This window comes from Mycteria americana, chromosome 2 (genome assembly GCF_035582795.1).
Source record: "Mycteria americana isolate JAX WOST 10 ecotype Jacksonville Zoo and Gardens chromosome 2, USCA_MyAme_1.0, whole genome shotgun sequence".
NCBI classification, from domain to species: Eukaryota; Metazoa; Chordata; class Aves; order Ciconiiformes; family Ciconiidae; genus Mycteria; species Mycteria americana.
This window is the reverse complement of record NC_134366.1, coordinates 6,936,911-6,958,546: the sequence shown is the minus strand read 5'-3', so window position 1 is coordinate 6,958,546 and position 21,636 is coordinate 6,936,911. Positions and strand designations below refer to the sequence as shown.

At 41.8% G+C, this 21,636-nt stretch overlaps 1 protein-coding gene across 1 annotated transcript in view; it reads right to left on the bottom strand.

Annotated features, from left to right (window-relative positions):
• Positions 1 to 21,636, bottom strand: part of LOC142405259 (sodium channel protein type 5 subunit alpha-like) — a 222,068-nt gene that overhangs the window by 75,479 nt on the left and 124,953 nt on the right. The window contains exons 15-16 of the mRNA XM_075492326.1: positions 21,037 to 21,210; positions 19,256 to 19,612 (exon numbers count right to left, since the gene is read on the bottom strand). Coding sequence (XP_075348441.1) covers positions 19,256 to 19,612; positions 21,037 to 21,210 — 531 coding nt within the window. The remainder of the gene's footprint in view (positions 1 to 19,255; positions 19,613 to 21,036; positions 21,211 to 21,636) is intronic.

Sequence of the window (21,636 nt, the reverse complement as noted above, 5' to 3'; positions counted from 1 at the left end):
AAGTTTATTCCGATACACCTGCAGGTGTATATAATAGGTGGTAACATTCTTAGTAGTGTTATTTACCATGGATTTTAAGGCAATGTTGTTTGCTTCCCAGAAATGCAGCTGACATTTTGCACAAAGAGCTATTTGCACTTCATGCTTTTAGCCAAAAATAAATCTCAAATATCATTCCCTCCTTCCTTTATGAGCAGGTAACCTCAGAGGTGTATTGCTGGGCGTTCAAATAGAATGAACTGCTGTACAAGCACTTTATGTTTACTTATTCCCCCCCATTTCACTGTACACTGCATTTTTCACAAAAAAAATTATGCTCAACCCATGACACACCACATTTCCTGTAAAAGGTTACTAATAATATCCAGTCCTGGTTGCTAACGCAATGCTTCCAGTTTAAGTAAAAGCAAACTAAAGACTAATTCAGTTTCCAAAAGCAATGGCAGATTTGTATCTCCATATGGATCCCCTTAAAAAGAAATCTGCTTTCCAGTGACACCAAGCAGCCAGTCTCTGAAAGCAGGTCACGGTTTTGGTCTTTGAGGTTAGGAATCAAATGACAGATGCACTCAAAGAAACCCCAACTCCTTTAGCATAATGATGTTAAGCATTTACCCTAATGACAGTACAGCATGCTTTCACGGGCTTTCTCACTTTTAATGCCTTTCCAAAGCTACTGACTCTGGTTATGCCATTATAAGGCACAAAGGATCAGATTCATCCAGCCTAATGTCAGGTGCCTCCCTGAGGTGCTTAAGCTGGAGGAGTTTTCTTAGGATGTCTGTAGATGATGGAGACAGTCTGGCATCCCAGGAGATGCTGAAGAGCTGAACCATCTCTGGCGGTGCCTATTGGAGCCTAGGCTAGCTTGGGTTTAGTATCTCACAGCTAGATTAAAGTTAGGGCACTTACCAATGCAGACCAAATAACTAACACAGAGTCATAGTATCATAGAATACCTCAAGTTGGAAGGGACCCATAAGGATCATCGAGTCCAACTCCCTGGTCCTTGCAGGACTACATAAAACTAAATCATATGACTAAGAGCATCGTCCATGACTTGTCAAACCCAGCCAGGTGTCCAGAAAGTCCTTCTTGGTGTCTCAGTCTGGTACTCCATGCTCCAGACCAGTGGTGGCCAACCTTTATAATGAGGCAACCTTCACCAGGTGAGAGGAGAGCACAGAATGCTTCAGCCCCATCCTGAGCAGAGCTGCAGCACACAGGTAGCAAGCCTGGCGTTGCACAAAGTGCTGCACCAATTCTGCGGTCACAGCAAGTGAAGAGCATAGAGGCTTGAAGCCGTGAAGCTAATTCTTAGCTTCCCCAGCCATGGGGAGAAAGCAGGCTGCTGGAAGGACCCCTCCTTCCCAAGGAGCCCTAGGCAGGGGCTGCTGGTGGAGGCTGGGAGCCACATACACTGCCAGGGTGGGTTGCAGTCTGAACACCTCAGCTCCATTGCCTCCTTTTGTTTTGGCCATCACAGTACAAAAACAGACAGTGTAATTTCAGATGACACCTTCTGATCAAACCCTCTTTGAAAATATCTGTCTGCAAAGTCTGTTGCTGAAGTTAAAATACTTTTGGAGCAAAAGCATGTGACTGGTCCCTCATTTCCCTTCCATTCTTGTATTTGCCTTGATTTGGTAGAAATAGAGGGATATAAATCTTTACATATTTAACCTTCCACCTGTTGTTCAGTCAAACAGTGTCCAGCCCCTGCTATCCTCCTGCACGCCTGTGAATTGATTCAGCAATGTGTTTGCTGCCCTGCACTCTCACTGGGGTCACGCACTGCACTGAATATAGGCTGAAAACCCACTGGAAAGTCTAAGGTCATTTCTTAGCAGATTGAAAATAATTCTGTATTTCATTTAGCTAGGAGCAAGAATGATGTTGCACCTACACAAGTTCAATGGCAGGGTTAAGCCACCTCCAAAGTGAGGTCCTCAGCTACTGGTCTTGTTTGATTGCAGAAGATCTAATATGAGTTCACCCATGTGGCTTTTCCTGTAGAGGGATCTGTCTTGACGGCACACTGCCAACAAAACACGGGAGTTTGATTTTCAAACCCCTGGTCCTTTTCCTGTGCATGAAGTTTAATGAACTTCACACTGAGCAGCAACTAAGGCCAGATGTTCTCATCTGCCTGGGCCACACAGGACAAATGCCAGTAGGCTGGAGTCAGAGATGGGATCACCTTCTCAGGTGGGAGGTTCATAAAGCAGAGCAGTTCAGGAGCTGTTCTCATGAGCACTTGTTTGCTTGTAAGCCCACAGGACCCTTCAAACAACTAAAGATATCCAAACTGCAGATGCATACCGTTATCTCCACTGCAGGAGATGGAGGATAGGAAGGACAGTTGAGGGCACCTATGAGTGACCTGCATCACCTGAGGGTGCTTCCCTGTGGAAGAGGAATCTCCTAGGAGCCAGCTAAGCAGGTTTTTCTATAACAACAGGGTCCAGAGCAGAAAACATGCCCCACCAGTGAATTCTGTCATGCAAAAAAAGAAAGCAGTTAAAACAAGTGGTATCCCTGTGGCAGCTTTTTCACTGCTGTCACTCAGCTGCATGGAAAAGCCCAGAAAGAGCAGCATGGTAAGGTACCTGCCAGGATCATCAACTACTCATCTAATACTTTTTTTGCGGATGAAACAGGACCCATACACCTCAACCTATTCAAACTCACTTCTCTGGCAGTGCCTGTTAGACCAGCAAGAAGCTCCTCAAGCACTCTCTGACCAGTGGAAAAAAACGATTTTCTTCCTTCCTGTTTGTTTTCTGATGGTGGTGGAAATCTGCACTGTTCTTTGGCTGGCACAGATGGGAAAGATGCAGTTTTTTCTTTGGAGACCTTGGTGACTTCTAGCAAGCCTAATACAATATGTACCAATTATTTTATTGTGTTTACTGTAGCAAAATCCATGAAGCTGCAGAGAAAAACTGTTCATAAAGGGGTTTTCACTACATCAAGGAAGTATGAGATCTAAGTTTAAGCCAGAGACCTGCAGTAATAGGTCATCTAGTCCATCTCTCCACTACTGGAGGATTATTTCTTTCCTTGGAAGTGTATTTTCCAATCCTTTGTACGTTTTCATCCCAGGGCAAAGTTTACCAAGAGAGAGTACTCCTGCAAAAAGCAATTTACATGATCAGTTATTTTCTATAGTCCCTTTTCTATTATTTCAGCTATTTGTGCTTGGATAAGAGGCTTATATCCTCCCAGTCCAGCTTCTCTTTATCCTGTAGTCAATCTCATAATCCCATTCTCGTGATATCTTAGTTTCTTGCTGTCAAAATGGTCATGATACCACAAATATGGCATGAGATCTTTGTGGCCAGGGGCAGGTGGGAGAGAATACAGGTTGGAGCAGAATTAATGTCCTTCATGTTTCTTGCCCAAGATCAGCTAGGAAAACACATGGAAATGGGGATATGGATTTCCTGCCCTGCAGCCGTACAAATTCCCAAGTGGACGTAGTTTGATCCTACAAGACAGGCTAGCAGTTGTAGATGAGAGGTTTGTGGAGCACTATAGTAAGACCTGTTCATTGCAACAGGAATTTTTTCTTATCAACTCCATGATAATCTGCTTGGTGAAATAACTAGTTTATCTATTTAAATATAAATAATAATATAAATAAATATAATAATATAAAAAGAAAATTTATAAAAACAATGTGCCAAATCCAGCTCATTTTCCATGTAAGATCCCTAAACTCCTTTATGATGGTAATGAGAGTGCATGTTCTCCACAGGAAAGAAAAATTGGAGTAATACGGTAGGTATAATTCTCTGATATGCAAATACAAAAGTGATTTCATGTGAATGATTTCCGTTTTCCTGGAGAAAGAAGAGAACAAGGCCTGATTTTTCCCCTAGCCTCACAGCTATCGCGTGCATTTCCCCTGCCTGTGCAGAACAGCGTTCGCAGACAGCGTGCTTGAAAAGTGCAGCCTTGGGGCACGGCTGGCACCCACACTCCCTTTAGGGGAGTCGAAGGCATCTAGAGTTCCCTCTATAGACAGACTAGATCCAATCCATCCGGTCAGAGGAGCCTGGCCCCAATGTGCCCCATCCTAAAACTGATGGCTGCACCAGATGAGACAAAATGAAGGAGTGAAAGAGCCTTTTCTCTCCGTTGACTGTGAAGAATAGGTCCGGTGGCTGATACAGCTGTCACTACCTGCACGGTAGACTCTAGAAACCGGGTGAGATGAATGTCCCCCCCCGTTCCATTAGTGTTTTTGTGGTATTTACCATAAGGCTAGGGGTTTTGCTGACCGTTCTCCACTTCAGGTATTGACATTACATTTCCCCACAGTTTCAGTGGTCTCCTGTGCAGCCGGTTGTCAGTAAGCAGTACAAGGCAGAGAAGTGATGCTGGATGGCAGCCGTGCTCGCCCATGTTTGATGGTGTGTCCATGGGTGGGGGGAACGGTCACCCTATTTCTCACTTCAGAGTTTAAAGGGGTATGTATAATTAATGGGACAGATTCCTCGGTGCTGTTCTCGCCACTTTACATAAAAGTAAATCTCCTTGAGTAATGGAAGGGTAGATTAAGCCCATTAATTACGCTTCACAGCACCTTTGTGTCACATAGGAGTTTTCTGAGGTCATTTTAAGCTGCCGTTCATCCCTCCCTGCTTTCAGTGGAGCTATAAAGCTGCGCTAGCGCGGGGTATGTCGGACCTGGCATGGGTACATCCTATTGAGAGGAGGAGGCAGGCAAAGGGCACCACGTCAACATTGCTCTTGCTGCCAGTCTGACACGCTGGACCACATGATGAAAATGCCTTTTCAGAGAGGGAGGCTGAACTGAGAGGGGAGGCTGATGCTTCTCCAGCTCCAGTCTTGCAAGGACCAGCCACTAGCCTCTCCCTCTCCTTTCCCGCAGCCAGCCTTTGCAGCACCCCGAAAGCAGGCAGAATGAGGGGACCTATGTCCTTGTCACCCTGAAACACAGATCTGAGGCAACCCATGACACTTCTTACCACAGCCTGGTGGATCCCTCATGTTACCAAGTCTTTTTCATTTGTTACCCACCTACGTGGGTATAAATGTGCACACAGACCGTACCACTCCAAGTGCTGGTCAAGAACTACTGAATTGAATTTAGATTTTTTTTATTTTAGCTGATGACTTTCAGTGTTTTTTGAAAGTAAGTCCCTTAGAAGTATCAGAAGACTAGTCTCTGGAAAACAAGTGCTTCCTGATCTGAAAATCTTATTCTCCAAGGCTGATTTGAGAGAGGAGGGTGGGATGGTGAGTGGAGGCGGATATATTCTTTCCACTACTAAAGCCACAGCCTAAAAGCAGACATATTCCCACAGGTTTTTCATCAGATGTTGAAACAACACTAATTCACCAACATAGCAAGAGCTCCATCAGAGCTGCTGTGGACTTCTCAAACCACTGTCCAGACGGACAAGCAGTGCTATCAGACAAGTCCAGCTGCAAACCTCTCCCAGCAAAACAGCTGTGTTTGTGGTGTTTAAAGGCTCAACATACCCCAAAAGCATTAGGAAAACTATAGAAAATTTATTGATTACAAACCAAGAACAATAACCCTTGTGCTCAGTCAACAAAAGCGTTTAGCTGTCATGATGATGAGAATGTCAAGACAACTAGAGAGCAAGACAGACTGCGCAGGCTTGGACTGACTGTACACACTTGAGGGTCTTTGCTATTGCTGCTCCTAGCAAGGAGTGATGATAGGGGAGAAACACACATATTATCCCTGGAATATTTTCACTACTCATATGCAAACACCACCTCATCAGCTGCTCTACCAATTATTATACAATGACTAGACACAAGAAAAAACCCTAAGTTTGGAAGTTTAAGCTCTGTGGGTTTTACCCAGAGACCACACCAGGCCTAACCCTGCATGGCTGGGCTTATGTGGAGGACACTGCCCTGTCAAGGCAGAGTGGGATCCCTGGAGTCATCCCTTTAAAAATCAGATCCTACACCTCCCTGGAGAGGGGGACACCCAGCCATGACCAAAGACTGTGCTAAGATTTGCACTCAGTCATCTACAGGCTATCATGTCCCTTGGGCAGTCAGGACTGGAGATCAAGAGAAAGAGTTAATTCCCATTCACACATGGCAGAAAACATCTGCGGAAAGGTAAGCCACAGAGAACCGAAAAGATAAAAAAAACCCTGGAAAGAGAATAGCAGAGAAAGAAAACCAGTGAAAGTGGCCACAGTAAGGAATGACTTCCCTGCATCAAATATATTACACCAAAGCAAAATCAATATGAGGGTAGGCTCAGAGACTCAAAAATTAAATCAGAGAGTCAAGAAATAATTAATACTAGCATGCTTTCTTCTTTTTAATTTTTTTTAATAGGGAGGGGAACACTATTTCCTTTAAAAGTTATTTTCTAAGCCATTTCCCAGGTTTGATATTATAACTTGGGCTCCATCACGGAACTGCACTTTCCTATTAAGTGAAATGTGCAAAGGATGCCTATTTAGTGACTTTGGGGGGTGTAAGGAGGTTCTGATTTTTTACATTTTGCAAGTGCAGAGTCCTGGGAGGGCAGAACAGAGTGACAGAGCTGTCTGCCAGCCAGGTGGGCATCTTTCAGGAAAGCTACAAAATAGATTTCTGCTAGTAATTTTGCACAGTACAAAATCTCCTGTCTTCACAGCACATAGCTGGGCTTCCAGCTTTCACATACCTCTGCTGGAGAAGACCGATGACTCAAAAGCAGGACAAACCCCTGTCTTTAATGAAAGAAACAGGGCAGGAGGGTTTACCAGCAGTGATGCCAGTTACATCTCCAAAATGAGAGCCACCCTGTATTTGCAAGGCAGGAGGTGGTGACACACGTGCCTCACTGCTGTCCCAAAACCTGACCCGTTTCCTCTGCCATCATCTGCTCCTGGCTCCTATGGTGTCCCCAGTCAACAGCCCATCCCCTTTGGTCTCTGGCTTAGCTGTGGCTACTTCCGCAGGTTTCTTAGTGCTTCCTAAAGCCCCAGGGAGATATCCTTGTACTTTTGCAAGGAAGGGAAGGCAGTGGATGTCCTTTCTTCCTGCAGTGTATGTCTACGGGATAAAGCTGGCTCTGAACTGTGTTTTGCAGAGAAGCATTACTAAAAACATAAGAAAAGCACTTCATGGAGGACTGGCTACCAGCAGCCTTCAAATCAAGTCTGTGCTCAACTCCATGATCAAAGCAAACTCTTCTTTCCAGGCATGATGACCTCATCTTTGACTACCTTCTTATATCAAGAAATACAAAATTATTCTGCTGATGTGGAAATTTGAAAATTATTTTATTTGTTAATTGTATTCTGTGTGCCTGACTGAAATCCCAGCAACTGGGGTTACTCAAAATCTTCTTTAGTGCAGGATGGACATAAAATTGGGGAAGCAAAGGAGAAAGTAGGTGATGTAAGTCGTCCATAAGAGTATTTTTATGAGTTTATGCTCACTGCCAGTCTGCTAGAGAGAAGAAAGGAACCAAGAGCTAGGCAGCTAGTCCATTTTATGATCTAAAAATTGCTTCTGCAGTAGTAAACAAAGACAAGCCAAGGCCTGTTCTCCACCCCTGAGGGTATGCAGCTGACCTCTCTTCCCTGCTCTTTCCCCAGGCGGGATGGCTTTGTGGCTGCTGTCCCCAGCCAGGGCTGTCCCCTGGATGCCCAGGCACCAGCTGGGATGGGGTGGCCAGGGAATGTCCCACCAAAACAGAGGAGGGACACTTATAATATTTGAGTTCATGCCCTGGCCAGTTTATAGTTGCAGCCACCTGCCTGCGTTTTCAAGCAGAGAGACATCCGGAAGCATCTTGCACTTGCTGAATCTCTCAGAAATGGGATGGCATGACATCTAAATGTGGGAGATGAGAATTACAGAAGAGGAGAAGGGACATGGAAGTCCTCCTGGAAGAAACACCCATACAAAGGAGTTTGTAGCACAAGGAGCATAAGAGTACTCTTAGTTGTGTGGTTGCAACAAATGAGTATACGTGAGGGGGGCCAGAAAGAGAAGGGAACTGGTGGTGGGGAGGAGGCAGCAAACAGAGGGGAAAGGGGACAAACTGAGAATAGAGCTGCTTGAAAAATGTCCATCCCCAATGACAAATGTAAGTGCCTCTTTTCATCTCCATGAAAATTCAGCATGGAAAATATCAAGTATACTTCAATCCAAACCCTAAGTTCAGTTAGCATGTACTCTTTTCCTGAGAAAATATGACTATGACCCACAGAAGGCAGAGCTTCTGCACAAAAATTGGCTTGGTCAAAAAATAAAACCATTTTTTGCATTGAAATAATTACAGGAATTTCAAATGGCTTCAGAACAGAGACTTTGAATTTGCTCGTGCATTGGGAAGGGTAAAGTCAAGATACACGATGAGATGGAGCTTGCAGAAGATGTCATGAAAGGCAGAAAGCCAAAGCAATGTTTAAAGAGGAGGAGATTTGCTCAAAGCATGAGACCAGGAAGACTACAGCAGAGATATGTGGCAATGTCAAAGAGAGGATTACTATAATCAAGGCCAGAGCTAACCAAAAAGAAAGAAAATACATTTTAGGTAGAAGGAAGGGCAGATTTGGGTCATATTCAATGAGAACTAATTTAAACAAGAATCTGGCTAGGGACAACCCAAACAAAACAGGAAAAAGAAAAGATAACACATGAAATGTAGAGAGAAGGAAATAGAACAAAAGACACTTAAATAGCAGCAAAGAAATAAAAATGTTAACAGGGATAAAAAAACCCAACAAGTCTGATTCTCCTTTCCTTTGCACCGTTTGCAGTGATACAAAATTGATGGAGTAGATCCGTATCTGTTGCAGATTCTCCTTGGCAAATGTGAGCCAGTGGCTTTATTGGATTTAGAGGAGTGTAACAGAGTAAGAGCCAGCCAAGCTGACTTTTGCAAACAGGAGGAAATGTGGGATGGTAGCAGGAGACCAAAGGCAGGACCTCTTTGACCGCAGGAACTTCTTACTGTTCAATAAGACCCAAAAAGGCAGGAAACTGGCATCTAATCCTGTGTACTACATTGGGTTTCCAAATGTATTCTTCAGCATATTTCCTTGGGAAGCCACAGACCACGTCGCCACATGTGTGCTAGGTGGAGAAATGCAGATATGAATATGCGCTCTACATGGAATAAATGGGATACATGGGATAAATTCCAGTGTCTTTTAAATATCATACAGCTCCTAAGAAGGTTAAGGCTGTCACGACTAGCTGATTGTTTCACGTATCCCTTTTAACAAGCTATTTCTAGAGGCAACTGTTAGAATGAACTGCTCAGTGCTTAGTTTTGGTGGGAAAAAATAATATTTTTAACCGTTTTTTTTTAAACAAAAGTATAAGATGTCTAGGAGTAATGAATAATGTATTAAATTTGCACCACCTGGTCTATTTTAATATTAAAACCTTGTCCTTCCCTCAATACATGTTAGGAAGAATTCTGTTGTCATTACCCTTTCAATGACATCCAGGCAACTCGCACAGTAACATTAATAAAAAGAGACACATTTAGTTGTACCTACCTTTGCACACTCTTGTCCAATTAAATTTGACTCAGTGTCTTCTAGATTTTTAATAACTACCCATCTATTAGCAAGAACTTAACCACTGACAAAACACTACTTACACTATTAACCAAGGACAGATGTAGGACAAAAAATGGGCAGTATTTTACCCTACTGATGCCTACTATATTAACAGGGCTGTGGTTTTTATTTTGAAAACTCAGCTCCTCTTCAATCCCCGGACTACAACCAAATCTCAACAAACAATCCACTAGTATCATCTTCACAAATAAAATATATATATGTACATATATATATATATATGGTGGATCCTATTAAAAATATTTCATCTTGTCAGCAGTTCATATAACGGAGTCAATGCTTAAGCAATATTTTTAGAGAAATATCTCTGACTTGGAAACACAATTAGAACAAAAGGCATAAGGATGGTTTCCAAGGGACAGGTTGACTGAACTAATGCATTAGCATTTTTCTTCCTCCGTATTTCTAATAAGTCTCACACCCATGAAGGTTAATGAGAGATAGTTTCATATTCCCTTATATACATACCTAAGGAAGAGCACTAGCATTATTAGATTTTATTCCTCTCGGATACATCCCAGTGACTCATTTGTAGATCAAGAAGCAATACTTACAATTCTACCAATGAAAATCTGCACCAAATGCCAAAATCTGTCACAGCCCACCAATGAATCTGGTTTGAATTATTGCTTTTGGGAATTCTTTATTTCACAGATGAAAAAAGAGCCTTAGTCCAGTTTTTGTTTTCAGCCTCCTTTGAGCTGCATCACAAACAAAAGCTCACTCCTCTTCTGTACGCCAACTTTTATTAGAATTTTGGCTATTTGTATTTAAAAAGATCTACCTTCCTGTGGATGGATGTTGCAGGGAAAAAATTGGCAGATTTTAGTATATATTTAACACGGGCACCACATAGTACCTTGAAAACAGGAACGGAACACACTTGTCCCCTAATACAAGATTCATGCTCGCATTTAGTCACCAAGTGCCAAGATTCAACTCTTCAGAAGAAACAACTGAGCCTGTGGCAGGATACAGAAACTCATAAATCTGGAGTGACAGAAGGAAGCAGATTATTTTTTAGGAGTACATTTTGAAAGTAGCTTCTCCTCCCATCTGTTCTCAGGTGCATTTCCCTCACATCTTTTGGGCAAAGCAGCCCGATACCTCCCAGCTTTGAATGGACTCTACTTAATCTACCATACAATGGCATTTTTGAAACCCAGCAGTCTTTGACAGTCCATCATAAATACCCTGAGGTTAATTTCCCCAGACTTTTTAGCGCCAGCATCTGGTGTTACACATGAGAGTGGGATATATCTACCTAACAAAATAAATTATAGTTATTTATGTGGGCACTTATAAATCACACAATTTTTAAAGTCTGGAGTCTTAGGCAAAAGGTTTGTCTTTAAAGTAACGCATACGAGGATGCAAGCTTTCCATCTCTGCTAGGAGTCATCAGAGGCAACTGGACTGATTGATGATTGGTGTCAGGATTTATCTTTTTGATTCATCACATGATGCTATCTGTTTCTGGTGGACCTTTCATTACTCTTGGGGATGTTTAATACTTAAGTGGATATAGCCAGATGTTTGCTCAAAAGCATCAGCTCTCTGAGTGCTCTGCTTCCCAGACACTGCTCAAGCAAGGATGGATAATGGGGAATACAAATAGCAAAAATTGCTTTGGGACGCATGGACTATGCAGGTAGCTGGCATGAAAAATATGAAGGGAGAAGCTGGGAAGTGTGCTGGGGTTTAGCTACTTTCCTCTGAGGTTTGAATTCTCCAGTATCATGCTAAATGTACCTGCTGCCAGCCATAAGCATACATCAGTGGAAGCAAAAAGGATGGTAACACGCTGACAGTTGTTTTGACTCTATTTTGCTTGTGTCCCCAAATGTGCTTATTCATGTATTCTGGGCTGCTCTTCTGCAAAGCTGCATGTGACTCGAGAAAGAAAATTCGCCTCCCTTATGTAAGTGTCCGAGTTGATGAGACAGACTCAAATGACACTTCCACTTCTCACTAATGATCCATTGGGCTCCCTGGCTTCTTCTGGACCCTCTAACTCTCCAGCCCCCGACTACAGTATTACCTCAGGTCTCATTACGGCTCCTGCAGCTTTCTGATGAGTCCTGCTCCTCCACAGCACCCCACACGCACTCCGCTTGCCGCTTTGCAGATTTTGTGTGTCCTGACAATGACTATTACTGACATGCCTATTCTAGCCTGTTTGTCTAGTGGCCTTCTCAGCTGATGTAACCAAAACACAGATGCACATTTCCAGAATGTTGAGAGCTGCTGAAAGAGCAGATAAGGTGAACGATGGCATCCAGGACACGAACATGGGGGTGCAGAGAGAGCAGAGGGAAGGCAGTGCTCATGCAAGACTTGGGACAACCTGAGCTTCTCTTTGAACCTCCTGTGGATGCACATTTCCTTGAAAAACACTGTTCCTCCCCAGCTTTATATAGTTGCATCTTATCCCCTCTTCCTTCCATTCGGAAAGAAGTGGAACTGGTGGGCCCCAAGGAGAGCACCTGCTTGGTGGTAGAAGTACAATATACAAAGCTTGAGGACGCAGACCTCTACTGTCATATGAAAATTAAAAAAAATAAACCCTAAAATGTTGTAACTCGGACTTGTAATACCTACTCCCCAAACTTGCTTTAATTTCCAGCAAGCAGATCTAACCCAGTATTTGCAATTAGAAGGCACACAATATTTTAAAATTCCAGTTCATTTATATTAATCATCAGATGCAATATAAATACTACATTTCCCTCCAAGGAGATTAACCTTTATTCACAGAGTGGATGTCTTCAGTGGCCCCCATGAATAAGAACATGTTTGTCATTAAATGCAAAAATAATTAACTTGATTCAGGGCAGCAAGTCTGGCTGCAACTCTTGAGTTGTACATTTCTCTAGGGATAGACAGTAAAAACTATGAAAACAGGGCTTCAGTAGTTCTAGATTTGTATATAATATGAAAAGAAAATAAGGAGATAGCTGGAAATGTGCTATCATATGTCATTAGTGTTCCATTTTCATTTGTTTATTGGCACAAGAAATCTTAATGAATAAGGCCTCGTTCCTTTGGGGTAGAGCAACTCTTAATCACCCTCTAAAAAGTTTCATGGTCTTGAAAACTCCTGGTGTAATGCTTCATGTCATTTAAAAACACCAGTCTTGATGTAGCTTCCTCAGTGACAGTCCCTTCATGTCAGGCAGAAATACAAGTCTCATCTGAAGACCTTCTTTGACCATTATAATATGCTTTTGCTGTCTGAGCTCTTGAAATGTAAAATTGTAATCCACTTTTACCTAGGCCTGTTAGATGCCTAGCTATTTTGCTATTACTTGTGATTTTACCACAAGGGACAGTGATAGTTCTCTATATCCATTTCATTTAAACGAAGAGAAAATCTGACACATTACCATAAACCTCTTTCAAGCCTGGCTGTGATCTGCTGAGAAATTTGCAGTGATGGAGATGTATCAGTATTGGGTGAGACAGGACTTTATGGCTACTTCTCCACTACTAAATTAAATGTGCCCAGGAACATTTTGTGGCGCTGAGGACAAATGGAAAAGGTCATCTTGCTCCATATTATTAAACTTCTCTATACCCTGCGCTGACCACAAACTTCCAGCTGGGATAGTCCCTTGCCTGTGAAACGCTTGTTACATCCATACAGTTGGCTAGCTGATGGATACCCCCAGGATGGGCTACCAGTCTGCCTACACAGTGGCCGTATACAGTCCCTCTTATGTTCCTCGATTAGAGATTGTGGTGCTCAGGTGGCAACACTCAGTAATTAACTCTAGGAAATGGTTTTATACATAACCAAATCCCCCGTGCTGAAGACCATACAATCCAAATAGTAGCCCCATCTTACATATTTATACACTGTACACCACAGCTACCTCCTTTTTGAGGTTTTTGTTGTTTGCTTGACTGCAAACACCAAACTAAAGGCAACATTAGCAAACAAAGCAAAAAAAAAAAGCAAACAAAGCTCATCAGAATTAAACATTTATCACATGCCTTTACTTTGTTCTTAATGTTAAAAAAAACAGGCAGGAAAGAAAACAATCAGTCTGAATAGACAAAAATTTGCAGGCACACATAGAAAGTGACTTTACCTAACCGTAGGATTACAGCCGTAGCTACTATGTATTAGATAGCCACATGGGACCCAATGACTCCTTATGTTACTTAGGGTCTGTCACTTAGGAAAGTGATTCAGGATAGGAAATTGCTATGAATTTCTTCTCATAGACTAAGCTTCACATAGAGAATCATAGAATCATTTAGGTTGGAAAAGACCTTTAAGATCACTGAATCCAACCGTTAACCTAACGCTGCCAAGTCCACCCCTAAACCATGTCCCTAAGCACCACATCTACACGTCTTTTAAACACCTCTAGGGCTGGTGACTCCATATCCCTATAGTCACTTCTCTTCCCCACCCAAACAATCCTCTCCCCATCCCAAATGTCTCTCTTGCACATCCATCAGGCCAAGATGTGTGCTAAATGGCCCTTCATCCCTCACGCCCTTCTCCCCTTTCTAGGACATTTATTCCCATCCAGGTTGCATTGGTGGTGCTAATGGACATTTAGCTAATGCTAAAAGGACAACCTTTTAGTGGTAGGAAGGGAGAATCTTGTGGAAGTACATGCTGAAGTGGAAGTACTAAGAAGTTATGCATTGCTCACATTTCCCGTAACTTGATTTCTTTCTCTCTTGCCCTGTTGCAGAGACATGTCTCTGTCAGAACAGCTCTGGTAATATGCCATTTTATCAACAGATTGTGGCTGTTAAAGATCAAAATGATGGTGAATGAGGCCTAATGAGTTTTTCTTGGTGTCTGACCAGCTTGAGAATTCACAGATTTTAACCTGATGGAGATTTAGCAGCACTTTCCCAGAACACCTCTTCAAGGAACTGTCCTACACTGATTTGTAGGGAGGGACAAACCTTTTTTTTCCAAGAATGTGACATTTCCAGATTTCTGTGTGTACAGTCATGGGCCATGTTAAAACAGAAAAAATATTCATTAAGGTTTCCTGAGATGTGGAAGCAGAATAAAAGGACGGGCTCCAGGTGTCTGACTTTTTCAGAGAAAAGTTTCCATTGGGTTTAACCAAAGCAGGCCACTTCAAATCTCATCCAAACCGTGCTGAGCAGCTCGGCTGCCAGGCGCTCAAGTTACTATAGGAAGACAGGACTGGAAGGTCCTCTTGGGTCACCAATTCAAGCCCCCTGTTAACATGGGTTGTTTCCTTCACAAACTAATCAAGCTCCATCTCACACTGCTGGTTTGGGGCTAGTCAGTCTTGCTGGAAAGTCCTCCTAAACAACCTCACTGCAGTGACAGTCAGAAGCCTCCTTTCCAATCCCAGCCTAAAGGTACCTGCAATGATTTATACTCCTTTGTTTTGGGATGAGCAGTATCCTGTTACTTAAACTGTTCTCCTCCCATGCCTAGGTCTGCATTTCCCTCATCAACTTCATATTCCCATACTGTGCTTTTCCCAGCAGTACTTAATCTTTCTTGAGCATCAGTCATTAATGGCGTGTATTGCACATCCAGTATTGCAGATCACTGTGCAACAGCATTGATACTCTCCTTTCTCCTCTGTAATTACCTTTCGTGATACGTATTAGAATCTCATTTACTTTTCTAATGGGTGCAATGTATTGGTACTTTGGTACATCGTACTGGCTCAGTCAGCCAGAGTGATATGTACATGGGGATATCTACAGGAGAGTTTGCCTCTCAACACTTCAGGGACAGAAACAGGTACTTTTAGGGTCTTTTAATCTGATGTATTTTAGATGTCTTTTTGGGTAAGATATTTTATGACTTCACAGACTCCATTAACCACATCTGACTACAAAAGCATCTCCATGCAATTATTTCAGATGTAGATGTCCACAGTGACTGATACGTATACTTTTATTATCCTGTCAAATATTTTCTGTTGGTAAGCTACTTGATCATAATATAAATTCTTAAACAGGGCTGAGTGCATGACCTTACACTTCGTATTGCATAATTCCATGCATCACGCATTAGTTCAACGATAATGGTTATGCAATTCTTCCTACAGGATAGCCTGATACCTTAGAAATTGGTGGTACTTTCTACCTTTGTGTTCTCAGAAAACGTCATTAATATTTTCCTGAGTGAATAGCATTTCCATGGGCAGTAGGCAAAAAAAAAAAAAAAAAAAGGCGCCTAGGACTGATCCTAAAAGAGCACTTCCAGCCTTATATTTCACCTTTCAGGAAAATTCTGAAGATGTCACTTCCCTGGTTACAGACTCTACATCTTGGCATGCTTGTGACTCCAGGAAGACAAAATCCACCATGGAAATTCAGCAGTGAATTACCAGCTTGTGGTGGACTGGGGAACGGTGGTGTATGTGCCATGGAAGTACTAAGGGATACATGTAAAACAGGCAGAGGTGAGACAACGGCAGTCCAGAAACCCAGCCCTGAGGGCGAGTTAATGCACTGTGGCTGTTAGCTTGGGTTAACACTAATCGGTGCTTTGTGGGTGCTATGTCATACACAGCCAAATCGGAGCATGAGCAAAGACAGTGAGTGCATTTCCGCTGTGCGTCAAGTTGCCTTTCACTTGATGGCATTTCAGGAAAAGCTGGTAAAAAACAGGCTTCATCCAAGTGGCTGGGAGAAGAATAAAAGGGTGGCTTGGCCAGCGTACGTCATGCTCACACAAAGAGGTTGGAAGGTTGTTCCTTCTGTGATTGAAGTGTCAGTTTTATTTATGCAGGTTGTTAGCGCCCATTACATGCAATTGTCCCCTGAGAAGTGGCTGGTGTCACGCTCGACTCTCACATCAGCTGACCCGCCAGAGCAGGGGGCACCAGGGACTGCCTTGCTACCCAAATTCCCCTACATCTTCTTAATAATTCCTGTCTCGGTGATTTTCCTTATTAACCTCAGTAACATAAACGTATGTAGGAAATATGTTAAGCCCTTTATAAATCTTAACAGTTAGCATAATTATTCAGTTAGTAATTTCAGAAGCTCTTTCTTACAAATGAGGCAGAAACTATTTTATTATCTGTCTGGTTTGGCTTTACCTTCCAAAGCAGCTTCAATGACTCTAAAAATGCCTTCTGACAATAGTAGCACGGTATTATCGTGCAAAAGACAGTTACACGGCACTGAATTTCCAACTATGCTGTAAAGTTTAGTTCTTTGAACATGACACAAATACCAGCTGAGCAGCAGTAAACATAGTTTCACATGGCACTGCACTGGTCCAAGACATATTCAGGATATATGAATATAAACCAGAGATATAAGATTTACTAGAATTCCTTTCAACAGCTGGACTGCTCTATAACATGAAGTTGCCCACGACACCTATTAACTTTCCTTGCTTTTCTTCTGCCATTCCTTTGAATTTATGTAGTGAAGCTCAGTAAGACATGCAAACCAAATCACTGAACATACCACAGAATCGCAGCGGTTGTAACTCTTCTGACACAAGTCTGCAGCCGTTACTTTACAGTAGTTAAAGAGCAGGTCTGCTCTGTAACGCTTAGCCTTGCAGTTGGGGAAGTGACCACAGACACTACCATAAGTACTGGCTTATGCGACAGATAAAAGTATTTAATCTAGATGAGCGTGCAGGTCTGCTTCGTAGGGAAAAACAGGACAGGATTTCCTCCGTGCCTTCAGAGACTAAGAAAGCATTCAGAGTCCAAATGAGATACAACCTCAGGATAATATTTTTCTTATCAGAACTGACTCTTGAAATGCAGAGGAGGAATGACGATCTCAGCAAATTAAAAGAGAAACTCTGCTGGCACAGATTGCAACCCAGTTACAGGCAAAAGATTTAACGCTCGAGTCTTCTTATTTTAATGGGTTTGTGGTGCTTTTTGGCTACCAGAATTTTTGGGTCTGATGATGTTCAGCAAGTAAGTGAGTTTGTGAATTCAATCCACTCTCACTAAAGAAAACAAGAGTTTTGCTGATGCCAGAGGAATAAGATGACCTTCTCTCTACCTGCTAATCAACATCATGAAATCTCCGTGTAACGCAGTTGGCACTGGATGAGTCTCACGATTCAGAATCTGTTGTTCTTTTCACACCTATGAATCATTTCCTCTTTTTTTTTGAGTGATCTACAGACAATAATCATTCCCATTTACCAGTCATTGCCGCATGCTTACAGAATTGTTGGCTGAAAAGGATAGCATTTTTGCTTTCAGCTGACCAGTAACTTCAGCTTATCCAGGCTGACAGAGGTTTTCAATATCTGGTTTTACATCTGGGAAAGTCTTTTTTGAGCACTGAAGGTTAAACATATGTAGATAATGTTAGTGCAATCTCTGCTGAATCAGATTTTATATTTAATGGAACTTATGCACACGGATGGGTGTTAATATCCAAGGGTATCAGGTGTTGCAAATTCACATCTTTCAATAACCCATGAATGTTTCAAATGTTAACATTTTCCCCAGAATGTACCACATATTAGTTTCAGGTTTCATTATCATACACAGAATCCATTGCTTAATGGCAGGGGAGATTAACTTTCTGGATCTCAGGCTAAACTCCCCCAAAAGATATGCAGAAAGTAATAATTTGCCCCAACTCCTCTAATCACATTTAGTTCCAAGAAAAATCTATAGAAACGGGAAGTTAGGGAAAAAAACATAAGTAATCTGCCACTTTCTGAGTAATCATAGTTTAATCTTTTGACTTTTATAAAAAAACCCCAAATATAATTTGCTCTTGCAGTCAACATTTTCAGTGCAAAACTAAGTATTAAAATATAAATTAATGTAAACAAAACAATGCGTTCTGTTTTTCTACAAGCTGTTTCTAGAACTTTTCTATCCCAGCAGCCGAGAACCAAAACATTGGGTACTTAAAAGCAAAACAACCACTAAAAGCAATTGGTAGCAAACCCCAACATTTTTTATAGCAGCATCTACTATTAAACAACTCACTACATAAACAGTAAGCCCATTAGAGCCACAATGTCAAAGATGCTCTGTAAGCTGAACAGGCAAAACATTTCCACAATGACTGCAAGCCAGCAAAGCGCTCCATAAGATGTCAACAGGGAAATACAATTCAGTCTTAATAGGTTCGGAGCTTATGTAAGCCATGCTTATGGGATAGTATATTAAAAAAGCAAGCGAGCAAGTGACATTACTGTAAACACAACCTGCAGCTTCCTAGAACATGCAGGCTAAAGACATTCGAAACTTCACTCAAAGACACTGTTCTAGCTGTAAGGTTCATGTGTTCTGGACCAAAAATGAAGGGAAATAAAAATATCTCTCAACATAGTGACCATTGAGGTGATATTCACTCCTGTATAGAAAAGAGATCTGGAATCCCTTCAGCCCCATGAATGGCTTAAGGAATAAAATCATTATAACCAGCCCATGTGCCTTTCTTGTAGTAAAACATTATCTGTTTTTCTGCAAAAAACAGTAAGCCTTCATTCCTAATTGGTAATGCAATGCTATCAATTTTGTACTTGGGATATGAACAAGTTTGTCTGGGTGACAACTTGGTTCATCGAATTAAAGCCATGGAGCAATGTGATATTTGCCATTTCTGCATAAAAAAATGGTACCTTTGCACACATCCACCAGGAAAGGGAGAAAAAAAACATCTCGAGAACTCACCACCAGGTTTCCTATCACCATGACCAACAAGAAGACAAGAAGGCACAGCGGCTGCCCAGCTACTTCCATGCAGTCCCACATGGTCTCAATCCACTCCCCGCACAAAATTCGGAAGATGATGAGGAATGAGTGGAAGAAATCGTTCATGTGCCACCGTGGCAAATTGCCGGTCGTGCTTATCTTCTTCACATTGTCCATGTAGCTTTTCCCAAAAAGCTGCATTCCTACCACGGCAAAAATAAAGACGATGATTGCCAGCACAAGAGTGAGGTTACCGAGGGCACCCACTGAATTACCAATGATTTTAATGAGCGTATTTAAGGTCGGCCAGGACTTTGCCAATTTGAAGACTCGCAGCTGTGAACAAAACATAAACAACAGTGTCAGTTCACAGAAGCAACAGACATTTCAGCCGATGAATTATTAAAGCGGGTAACACGTGAAAGACGTTAAATGCCACAGTGTGTGCAGTACAAGGTGATTTTAGCCATACTTCCTGTTAACCTCACTTCATCTATTAATAAAATATCAGTTGGGCTTCTTGGATGAGAATTAACCTTTCCAGAGCTATGCTCTGCCTTGTTAGATAGACGTGCTTTTAGAGGCTCATTCCCTCAATATCATGGGGGGGGAGAGGATGGAAGGAGGAAATCTCAGGTTTTAATATTTTCTTTTACATTGCTTTTCCTCCTCAAATTAAACAGCCTGGCAGGCATCTGGGGGAAGGGGTTTAGGGTTCAATCCCACACAGAGAAGCAATTCCTCTGTGTTTCAGAGCAAGCCTCAGCCAGATGCTATTAGCTGTTAGCTCCCAGGGTGAAAATCACCTCTGTGCTGAGGATCACGCAGTCTATGCACAACCCACATCCCACTTAAGACCTATTTTAAGGATGTAAATGGTTCCTAGCCCTTGTGCTGTGTTTTCAACTGAAGGTTTAATTTGAGCCCTATTGAAGAGGGATTGCTCACAAACTGATAGGAGACTCTCAGGACGTAGCAGCAGCGGTGAAAAATTTGCATTTTTTGAGCAGCACAGAGAATTTTGGAAAAAAAAGTCTTCCACTAAATGTAACCATAAGGGCTTATTTTCCCGGTCTTTCCAAGTTGTGAAGCCATATCATGGCCAGAATGATTAGCATGGACATCCTGGTACATGAAGTGCAACACAAATGTCAGGCTGGCAAAGAAACTACTTTTCTCTTCCAATATGTCAACAGTCTCTCATTAATAGAATACCACTATCCTGTGCATAACAAAGGAGCTGACAGCTAAGGAGTTCCCGTGAAAGACAGATGCTATATTATGCTGATGAGTTCTAGAAAAAAAAAATCACTTCGTGAATAATTCAAAGACATTTTCTTTTGACAACATTTAAAAGAATGGTGGCATGTTTATAATATAATTTAGGAATAACAACTTCTAAAACGACAAGTTACTGGCTCTTGCATTTCTTGGGCTATCAATTATCTGCTGACTATGCTAACAGGTGTACAGGTATAAAATGGCAGATTTTTATTACAAATTGGAATTGAAACATTTTAAGTGTGCTGCAAGTACCTGGCACAGCTAGAAGGAATCAAATTATGTTCTCATTTACCCTGATGTAAATCTGGAACAATTCCATTTATCCCGCAGCCTATAATTAGTGTCACGTACTGTTCAGGAGTTTGCAGCAATTGAAGTCTTTATCAGTAGATGCGTTTTTAAGAAAATATGTTGCATTCATGTCAGAGTTTATATGTAATAAAAGAAGAGGGGTAAGAACACAATAAGGCCATTACCAGTCGAAAGGAGCGTAAAACAGACAGGTTTCCCATGCTGGACAAACCCAGTTCCATCAGGCTTAGTATAACAATTATGCTGTCAAAAATATTCCAGCCCTGCTGAAAATAGTAGTAGGGGTCAAGGGCAATTACTTTGAAGATCATTTCTGCGGTAAAAATCCCAGTGAAGACCTGCAGAAAGAAAATATGAAGTCAAAGTAACCTCTTAAGCTCACCTCCTTGCTTGCAGACTTTCCACTGATACAGGTGAACACAGCGGAAAGCCAAAAACATTTTACAAGTAAATACTTTCTTTTTCATGGCTGATTTTTTATCACTATTATAACTTTGTCTAGTCTTTTCACAATAATATTTGATACTGCTGTAAACGTACAATGACATCTGAGTTCAAGCTCTGGATTGGAACATACATTTCCATCTCCTTCTGTCATCTGAATAATCCCAGTGGTAAAAAAGAAAGTGTAAAGGTGCCTTTTATAAAGGTTAAATCTATTCATTTCAGTGGAGAAACCCGAATGAATGGAGTGGGAGTGTTAAAGGGGTATTTGGGTTGTAGTGTACCTGCTGTATTATCCCTTTTTATTTTGTTATTATTAT